The sequence below is a fragment of the Hyaena hyaena genome, unplaced genomic scaffold, assembly GCF_003009895.1.
Source record: "Hyaena hyaena isolate Hyena2069 unplaced genomic scaffold, ASM300989v1 scaffold_401, whole genome shotgun sequence".
NCBI classification, from domain to species: Eukaryota; Metazoa; Chordata; class Mammalia; order Carnivora; family Hyaenidae; genus Hyaena; species Hyaena hyaena.
This window is the reverse complement of record NW_024081030.1, coordinates 1,573,115-1,583,150: the sequence shown is the minus strand read 5'-3', so window position 1 is coordinate 1,583,150 and position 10,036 is coordinate 1,573,115. Positions and strand designations below refer to the sequence as shown.

At 35.5% G+C, this 10,036-nt stretch overlaps 1 protein-coding gene across 7 annotated transcripts in view; it reads left to right on the top strand.

Moving 5' to 3' along the window:
• Positions 1-9,782, top strand: part of FAR1 (fatty acyl-CoA reductase 1) — an 84,893-nt gene extending 75,111 nt beyond the window's left edge. For all 7 annotated transcript variants that reach the window (XM_039251817.1, XM_039251821.1, XM_039251822.1 and 4 more), the window contains 2 exons: positions 4,690-4,817; positions 6,874-9,782. In XM_039251817.1, the coding sequence (XP_039107748.1) occupies positions 4,690-4,817; positions 6,874-7,036 (291 nt within the window). In that variant the 3' untranslated portion in view covers positions 7,037-9,782. The remainder of the gene's footprint in view (positions 1-4,689; positions 4,818-6,873) is intronic.
• The last annotated feature ends 254 nt before the right edge of the window (positions 9,783-10,036 follow it).

Below are 10,036 nucleotides of genomic sequence, written 5' to 3'. Positions count from 1 at the left end.
GTTGATTTTGTATCCTGCAACATTGCTGAATTCATGGATCAGTTCTGGTAGGCTTCTGGTGGAGTCTGTCAGGTTTTCTATGCAGAGTACCATGTCATCTGCGAAAAGTGAACGTTTGACTTCTTCTTTACCTATTCTGATGCCTTTCATTTCCTTTTGTTGTCTGATGGCTGATGCTAGGACTTCCAGCACTATGTTAAACAACAGTGGTGAGACTGGACATCCCTGTCGTGTTCCTGATTTCAGAGGAAAAGCTCTGTTTTTCCCCATTGAGAATGATGGTAGCTGAGGGCTTCTCATATATGGCTTTTATGATGTTTAAGTAAGTTCCTTGTATTCCGACTTTCTCAAGGTTCTTTGTTAAGAAGGGATGCTGTATTTTGTCAAATGTTTTTTTCTGCATTATCAACAGGATCATATGGTTTTTATCTTTTCTTTTTGTTAATGTGATGTATCACATTGATTGATTTGCGAATATAGAACCAGCCCTGTAGCCCAGGAATGAACCCCACTTGATCATGGTGGATAATTCTTTTTATGTACTGTTGGATTAATTTGCAAGTATCTTGTTGAGAATTTTTGCATCCGTATTCATCAAAGATATTGGCCTGTAGTTCTCTTTTTTTGCTGGGTCTCTGGCTTTGGAATCAAAGTGATGCTGGCTTCATAGAGTGAGTTCAGAAGTTTTCCTTCAATTTCTATTTTTTGGAATAGCTTGAGAAGAATGGGTATTAACTCTGATTTAAATGTCTGGTAGAATTCCCCAGGGAAGCCATATGGCCTGGGACTCCTATTTGTTGGGAGGTTTTTGATAACTGATTCAATTTCTTCACTAGTTATGGGTCTGTTCAGACTTTCTATCTCTTCCTGTGTGAATTTTGCTAGTGAGTGTATGTTTAGGAATTTGTCCATTTCTTCTAAGTTGTCCAGTTTGTTGGCATACAATTTTCATAGTTTTCCCTTATAATTGCTTGTATTTCTGAAGGGTTGGTTGTAATAAGTCCATTTTCATTCATGATTTTGTGTATTTGGGTACTCTCTCTTTTCTTTTTGAGAAGCCTGTCTAGAGGTTTGTCAATTTTATTTTTTCAAAAAACCAACTCTTGGTTTCATTGATGTGTTCAACTGTTTTTTTAGATTCTATATTGTTTATTTTTGCCCTGATTTTTGTTATTTCTCTTCTCCTACTGGGTTTGGGGTGCTCTTGTTACTTTCCTTCTAGTTCCTTTAGGTGCACCGTTAGATTTTGTATTTGCACCTTTTCTAATTTCTTGAAATATTCCTGGAGTGCAGTGTACTTTCCTCTTAGGACTGCCTTTGCCACATCCCATAGATGGGATTTGAATTGTTGTATTTTCATTTTCATTTGTTTCCATATATTTTTTAATTTCTTCTCTAATTGCCTGAATGGCCCATTCTTTCTTTTAGTAAGGTGTTCTTTAACCTCCATGTTTTTGGAGGTTTTCCAGACTTCTTCCTGTGGTTGATTTCAAGTTTCATAGCATTGTGATCTGAAAGTGTGCATGGTATGATCTCAATTCTTTTATATTTATTGAGGGCTGCTTATGTCCCAGTATGCGATCTATCTTGGAGAATATGCCATGCGCACTTGAGAAGAAAGTGGATTCCATGGCCTCAGGATGTAGCGTTCTAAATCTATCTGTCATATCCATCTGGTCCAGTGTGTCATTCAAGTCCGTTGTTTCTTTAGTGATTTTCTGTCTAGTTGATCTGTTGCTGTAAGCAGAGTATTAAAGTCCCCTGCTATTAGCACATTCTTGTCCCTAAGATTGTTTCTGTTTGTGGTTAATTGTTTTATGTATTTGGGTGCTCCTGTATTCAGTGTGTAGACACTTATAATTGTTAGCTCTTCCTGATGGATAGACCCTGTAATTATTTATAATGCTTTTTTTCATCCCTTGTTACTGCCTTTAAAGTCCAGTTTGTCTGATATAAGTATTGACTTCCAGTAGCATGTTAGGTATTTCTCCGTCCCCTTATTTTCAATGTGAAGATGTCTTCAGGTCTAAAATGAGTTTCTTATAGACAGCAAATAGATGGATTTTATTTCTTTTAATCCATTCTGCTACCCTGTGTCTTTTGATTGGAACATTTAGTCCATTTACATTCAGTGTTAATATTGAAAAATATGGGTTTAGAGGCATTGTGTTCTTTGTAGGATTCATGCTTGTGGTTGTGTGTCTGGTAACTTGTGTTCCTTGCAACATTTCCCTCATAGAGTACCCCCTGGGATTTCTTGTAGGGCTGGTTTAGTGGTGATCAATTCTTTCAATTCTTGTTTATTTGGGAAGACTTTTATCTCTCCTTCTATTCTGAATGACAGGCTTGCTGGATAGAGGATTCTTCGCTGCATATTTTTTCTGCTCATCACATTGAAGATTTCCTGCCATTCCTTTCTGGCCTGCCAAGTTTCAGTAGATAGGTCTGTCACCATTCTGATATGTGTCCCTTTGTATGTTAGGGCCCTTTTATCCTTAGCTACTTTCAGAATTCTCTCTTTGTCCTTATTATTTTACCAGTTTCACTATGATATGTTGTGCAGAAGATTGATTCAAGTTATGTCTGAGGGGAGTTCTCTGTGCCTCTTGGATTTCAGTGTCTGTTTCCTTCCCCAGATTGGGGAAGTTCTCTGCTATACTTTGTTCAAGGACTTCTTCAGCACCTTTCTTTTTCTTCCTCTTCTGGAATTCCTATGATGCGAATATTAAATCACTCAGCTCTTGAACTCTCCTTTCGTGTTCCTGGATCAGTTTATCTCTTTTTCTCGGCTCCCTCTTTTTCTATAATTGTGTCTTTTAATTTACCTATTCTCCCCTCTGGCTCTTCAATCCGTGCATTGGACGCCTCCATTTTATATTATGCACCTCATTTATAGCATTTTTTAATTCATCATGATTATTTTTAAGCTCCATAGTCTTGTAGCAGTTTCTCTGATGTCTTCCATGCCTTTTTTAAGCCTAGTGATTAATTTTATGACTATTGTTCTAAATTCTTGTTCAGTTATGTTGCTTATATCTGTTTTGAGCATTTCTTTAGCTGTCATTTCTTCCTGGAATTTCTTTAGAGGAGAGTTCTTCCATTTTGTCATTTCGGCTAGCTTTCTGTCTCTCGTTAGTTTTAAAAGTGTGTTATGCACTCTGCACCTGTGAGTACTGCTGTATTAAAGATCCAGGGCCTGTCTGTTCAGGAAGTGTTCTTTTTTCTTTTTTTATTTTTTTTTTCATTTTTAAAAAATGTTTTATTTATTTATGAGAGAGAGAGACACACACACACACACACAGAATCTGAAGGAGGCTCCAGGCGCTGAGCTAGCTGTCAGCACAGAGCCCGACACGGGGCTCAAACCCACACACCATGAGTTCATGACCTGAGCCGAAGTCGGAAACTTAACCACTGAGCCACCCAGGTGCCCCAGGAAGTGTTCTTTGAATGGTGCCTCTTGGTTTTTCTTGTTGACACTGGTTATTTTATTTCCCTACTCGTAGTGGTATTTGGGACTCTCTACCATGTGTACTTTTGCTTGTTTCTTGAGATAGCCTTATAAGGTTGTTTTCTCAGTGGACTCTGTCTCCTTTTCCTTTTCCTTCCAAACTCCTGTGATTCTGTAAGGGTTCCCATGGCTTCAGGCCTTCTCTGTTTGAGAAATGGGGGCGAGCGAAATATACGGAGCTCACTCCTTCTCTGCCATCTTGCCCCCTCTCCAAAATCTTCATCTTTGACTTTCAACAGTTTTACTCTTAATGTACTCAGATATGTGCGTGTGTATGGTCTATGTACCTTGAATCGTGTATATGGTGTATATGTGTCTTGCATCTGTGACTTAATGTGTCATGATTTTGGAAATAAAAATTTCCAGCTCTTGTCTTCTCAGATGGTGCTTCTTTCCATTCTTATTCACTCTTCCTATGGGAATCCAGTTACACATATTCTCATAAGTTCTCCCATCTTAAATTGAGCCTCCATTTAGTGCAATGTTATTTTAATGGTTTATTTATGGTAGCTTTTTTTGGTCAACAGCTTTATATTTTCAGATAATGATGATAAATAGTGAATACTCTGTTTTTCATTCTAAAAATAATCTGATTGTGAATGGAGAAGCACTGAGCAGTGCATAACCTTCTTCTTTTGTCACGAAATAACATTTTTGTAAAGCTTTATTTTCTAAATTCATCTATCCTTTTCATCAAATGGCCTCCTTACTCTTACATAAATTCCTAAGCCAGCTTTCATAAAGTGTTTTTTCTCTTGATGTCATTAATGTCTTATAGGCAAAGTAATCTGTGTGGTTTGCAGGATGTTCAAGAAGAGATACTGGAAATAAATATATTAATATGTGTATAAAGTGCTGAGAACACATAGATTATTTGGACAATGGGATATTTTTTTTAGTGTAAAAAAAAAGGTCTCTTTTTCCTTGCACTTAATATATACTTCTTTTTAAATGCTGACATGAGATCAGGTTATTTTCTGAAATATGTCTGTGTTTAATGGGAGGTATAAAATAGGGATAAGAACTTCTTTGTGAATAGCAGTAAGATTTCAAAAGTTAACACTGTAAACATTTTGTAATCGTGTCACGTGGAATTAGCCTTTAAAAATGTGTGAATTTTTGACTTGTTCTGCAAAAGTTATTCAAAAGAGTAACTGATAGTTACTTTGTTTCTATAGACCTTTAATATCGATGTACGGCAGTTACACTGGGCAGAATATATAGAAAACTACTGCATGGGAACTAAGAAATATGTACTGAATGAAGAAATGTCTGGCCTCCCTGCAGCTAGAAAACATCTGAACAAGTAAGTTTTTTACGTGGGGCTTGGGTTCATCATATCTTCCTGATGAATTAGCGCACTTTGTGTGTGTGTGTGTGTGTGTGTGTGAGCTGGTATATTGCTAGTGCAATATTGTATTTAGGAAAAGTGCTTACCTTAGCACTGGAACTATGGTAGTAGTTAGCCTAAGTACCTTAGCCTAAGATTGTTCAAACTTGGGGGCGCCTAGGTGGCTTAGTCGGTTAAGCGTCCGACTTTCACTTAGGTCATGATCTCGCGGTTCATGGGTTCGAGCCCAGCGTTGGGCTCTGTGCTGACAGCTAGCTCAGAGCCTGGAGCCTATTTCAGAGTCTTTGTCTCCCTCTCTCTCTGACCCTCCCCTACTCACGCTGTCTCTCTCTCTCTCTCTCTCTCCTAGAAATAAAATAAATAAATAAATAAATAAATAAATAAAATTAAAAAAAAAAAAGATTGTTCAAACTTGGTATCTTTATCAATTTATACTGTTCTTAGCACTAAATTGAGATGGAATGTAGTTTTGAAAATCACTGTTATCTTCCTTTATATTGCTACTGAAGAAGTAAAGATATTAGGAGAAAATAAAACTGTATTTTAAACTGGATGTAGTTTATTTGAAGTGTTGTGTTTTTTCTTTTGTTTGTTTTTTTCCCTTTGTCAGATACATATTTGGAAAAAGAAAAGTTCAGCATAGTATTTTTTCTTTGTTTCTAACACAAGAGTTATAACTATTCACTTAGTCTCGTTGTAAAATTATACATACTGATTGTTTAGAAAAACTCAGAGAAAACAGGAAAAATCACTGTTATCCCATAATTCAGAGATGCAGTTAATTTCAGTAATAACATCTTTTATTTGTAGTGTTTTTATAATACAATCTTTACAACGGTTTTCAAGACTTTCACATTACTCCTCTTGGGCTTCTGACTTGATGAGGCTTTGCAGGGCAGCTAGTTGAATAGTTAAAGAAACCCAGAGGCTTAGGGAAGTTGTGTTTGCTAGGTCACATGCATCAGGCAGTAGAGCAAACTAGAATACTGATATTTGACTCCTAATTCAAAGTTTTTTTTAAATAAGTCTTTTATTTTTTTAATGTTTATTTATTTTTGAGAAAGAGGGAGAGAGAGACAGAGACAGCATGAGTGGAGGAGGGGCAGTGAGAGAGAGACACACAGAATCCAAAGCAGGCTCCAGGCTTTGAGCTGTCAGCACAGAGCCCAATACAGGGGCTTTAACTCACAGACTATGAGATCTTGACCTGAGTCAAAGTCTGACACTTAACCAACTGAGTCACCCAGGCTCCCCATAAGTTCTTTTGTCTGTACCCATCATTTGTATTTTGTAGTCCTATCTTGGATTGCCTATTGAAGTTAATGGAATATATGTAACATTGCTACATACCTGAACATTTGTTTTCCTTTCTAACACCATTGAAAATATAAAAAATGTTTTGAAATATGAGCACAGTAACATTAATGTTACTCTTTGAGACTGGGAGGGTCTTTTTATCTGGATTCATGCCATGTTTCATTCATGGATGCTGATTTGCCGAGTTGGCCTTTGATCATGTGACTGTCAGCTGTAAGTAAAGAAGTAGGTTTACTTGTCTGACAACTTGGAAGTACCTAAAGATGTTTAAAAATGTTTTATTTGTCTGAAGGATGATATATATAATGACCAAACCTTCTTAGATTAGATAGGAATCTCCAGGAGCATGTCTGTTTTACCTATAGTATACTTAGTACTGGTCATACAGAAAGATGCTTAGTTAATACTTGTTGAATGAATAAATTTGTGTTCCAGATATACTGTTATAAAAAAATCTTTGTATTATTCATGGCTGATAGAGGTAAGGTGTTGTTTGATGGATTGCATGGTCGGGCTTGTTTGACTTTTGCTTAACATTCTAATTTAAGGGCTTCTAGTTAATTTTAAATAAGTTTCACATTAGTAATGGATTTGAACTTCGATGAGATCAGAAACTGATCATTGATTATCTGCCATCCAACAATATTTTATTCTAGAAAACATTGTCTGATACGTCTCTTGATTTGCTTTCCAGGTTGAGGAACATACGGTATGGTTTCAATACTATCCTCGTGATCCTAATTTGGCGTATTTTTATTGCAAGATCACAAATGGCAAGAAACATCTGGTACTTTGTGGTTAGTCTGTGTTACAAGTTTCTGTCATACTTCCGAGCATCCAGCACCATGAGATACTGAAGACGAGAATTTAGCATTAGAACATCTATGCGTATGGTGGTCTAAATGCACAAAATGTAAAATGTACTTAAGTCATCTTACCTTTTGTCAAGACATTAAACCATCTTAGATGAGAGTGTGGAGTACAGTATGGTACATTTTATGTAACATTTTAATGTTTATGCTTATTAAACTCTAGTGAACACACTGTGGTTATGCCAGCTCAAATCTACAATAGCCACCAAAACCATGACTTAACGTTTTGATCCCTGGGGACAACGGGTGGGGTGAGGGTAGGAATGGGGAAATAGGAACACTGACCAGTATAACTGTGCAATTCTGGAACATATTAATTAAAATATGCCTTAACATATAGTGAGTTTCTAATTCTAATACATAGTGCAGTGGAAAGCATTTATTGGACAGGAATACATAGCTAAGTTGGTAGATATTTAATTCTTCAGTGTTTGATTTTTTTCATCAGTTGAAGTGGGTTTTAGTTTTGTTAAAATTATAGTCGAACTACTTTTATATCGTTTCATAAGTTACTGAGTGGTCTCCATCGTGAAAGACATGTTCTCATTTTCCTTTCTCTGGTTAGTGGTCTGATGCATATCATTTTTGTGTAAGCAATCAATTGCTTCCATGATCAGAAGGCTATATTATTCTAAAGACCCTACTGGCTCTAAATGAGTTTGAGAATCCGTATCACCATATGCTATGTATTTTTTGAAGGAAAATGAAACAAATTCAATAAGACTATTAGTATCAAAAAGAAGACGAGTACAGTTTTCTTGTCCACATTATGACCAAATAAAAATCAGTCCTGTGAAATTGTGTTCATGTTTTGAAGCTGAAGGATTTCTTGAGACTGGCAAAGGGGGGTGCAGGTGGGGAGGGATTCACCATATTTGTGCTCTCTTCCCTGTGTACATTTTATTACTAGGACTTGTAAAAGGCTTATACAGTCTTCCCAATGAAAACTGATAGTGCTTTATTATGGAAGAATATACTTGCAGGTAGTCCTAACATTAAGAAAATGTTCTCACGTGTGTAAACACATACTAACTTTTGACCTTGAGAGCTGAATTCCTTCAAGAAAAATAAAATAGTGCATAAAATAACGTGTATAAAATTAAATAAAGGACTTTATTTACATACCACCTAAGCTAGCAAACTGTTGAGTGAGTTTCAAGATACCATTTATTTTTTCTGCATGTAGTTTTAGCGTTAGAAAGAGATGCATTATAGAAACAAGTAATAGCAAGAAAATTAATGTGTATTTTAATGATACATTATTATTCCCTTTAAACCTTTAAACCTTAATAGTAGTAAACTGTCCTTACTGTTTTAACATACATTTGGTTTAACAGATTGATCAGCATAACATGTTCTAATTTAGCTGATCAAGTTGTACTATATTTAAATCATCAATAGTATACCTTGAATGTGTTTAATGAGGTCAGTTCACAATACAAAAAGTGAAAAAAATAGAATTTAAATCTTACTTTTCTCTGTCAACTTAAATGCAAGAAGTTTATTTTGTTATTGTGAAAACCTAAATGTAAAGGAAACTGCCTTCTTCCATACAGGTGCGTAATCTTGAGAAGGAAAAATGCTTCCATGGTGAAGCCAGATTTTCTGTAGTAAAACTTTTAAACATTATTTTAAAAGAAATATGTATATAGATATATATATATATATATATATATATTCTTTGAAACGATACTAAGTTTCTGGTCTAGGACCATACCTTTCGTTAGGTGTGAGAGACCATGACAGTGTCTAAAAATGGAATAAATGATGATGCCTTTAATTTAAAGTGGCCCATAATTAACTCTAGATGCTCTGTACATTGAGTACTCCATCTCTCCAAATACATTTCTGTAATGTGTTGAAAACATGCTAACATTTGTGTGATGTCTGTACTCTGCCAGATATACTTAGAATCAGATGACGTGTCTTGGTATCTTGCAAAAGAATCAGGTAAAATTTTGACAGGCATGTGAAGGACAGAGGGGGGTATGTCTTCTGAACCATGTCATCGTTCTTGTAATCCAATGTAGAGAAATGCTAGCGGGTGCTGAGGCCACTGCACTAGTTTTGAGTGTTTAGAATTCTGTTGTCAGAAGAAACTAATGAATGAATTAATATGTCATTGTAGAACTTAGTTCTCAAATTAGCGTGAAGAATACATAGGTTAATCCCCACCAACTAGACTTAAGCTTAACTCAAAGGTTTCGGAAATTATTTTTGTTTGTGTCATTTGTTAGACAGGGTTTTAGTTCTGCTTGATTATATTTTCACACAAACTCCATTTTTAACATTATAGTCTAATAAATTTGACCTTTCATTTACATTTATTTGAGAAAGCTATATTGTAAAACATTTGGGTTTTTCCCCGTTCTTCACTCCTGATTTTTATAATTCTGTGCGTTTGTCAGTTATGACATCATATGTGGCTATATTTAAATTTGACTTGGCAACATTAATATGTTTTAAAACTCAACAAAGAAGCATGGCAGTATGTTCTTTGACTTAAGAATGGTATAAACATGGTATAAAAATGGTAATAAAGATTGCAAGCAGGGAGGAAAAGAATCTTATTTCTCCCCTTTTTGTGTGTGTGTCTGTAGGAGCTGGTTCAGGGTTTTTTGCTTTTTGTTTTAAATGTAAATTGATAATCTTTTATAAGAAGTAAATAGAAGCATTATTGGGTGCCTTTGTTTGTAAACCAAAAAGTAATAAATGAATCCCTATATTTCCATTATAGTATTTATTGTATTTTTACGATAATGATCTTGAAAATTACCTGTGAGATGACGTGGTTAGAATTCTGGGAAGCAGGCCTCATGTATGCTACTTACCTTTTTTTGGGTGCACTTATTACCTCTTGTATCTTAATGTTATTTAATTCTGAGTTTTTTACAAGCATTTAGGGGAAGCATATGGACAGGATGAATACCTTCCATTAAAGTGTTATTTTTATGTATTGTCTGGAACGAGGTAGTTCTTACCAGG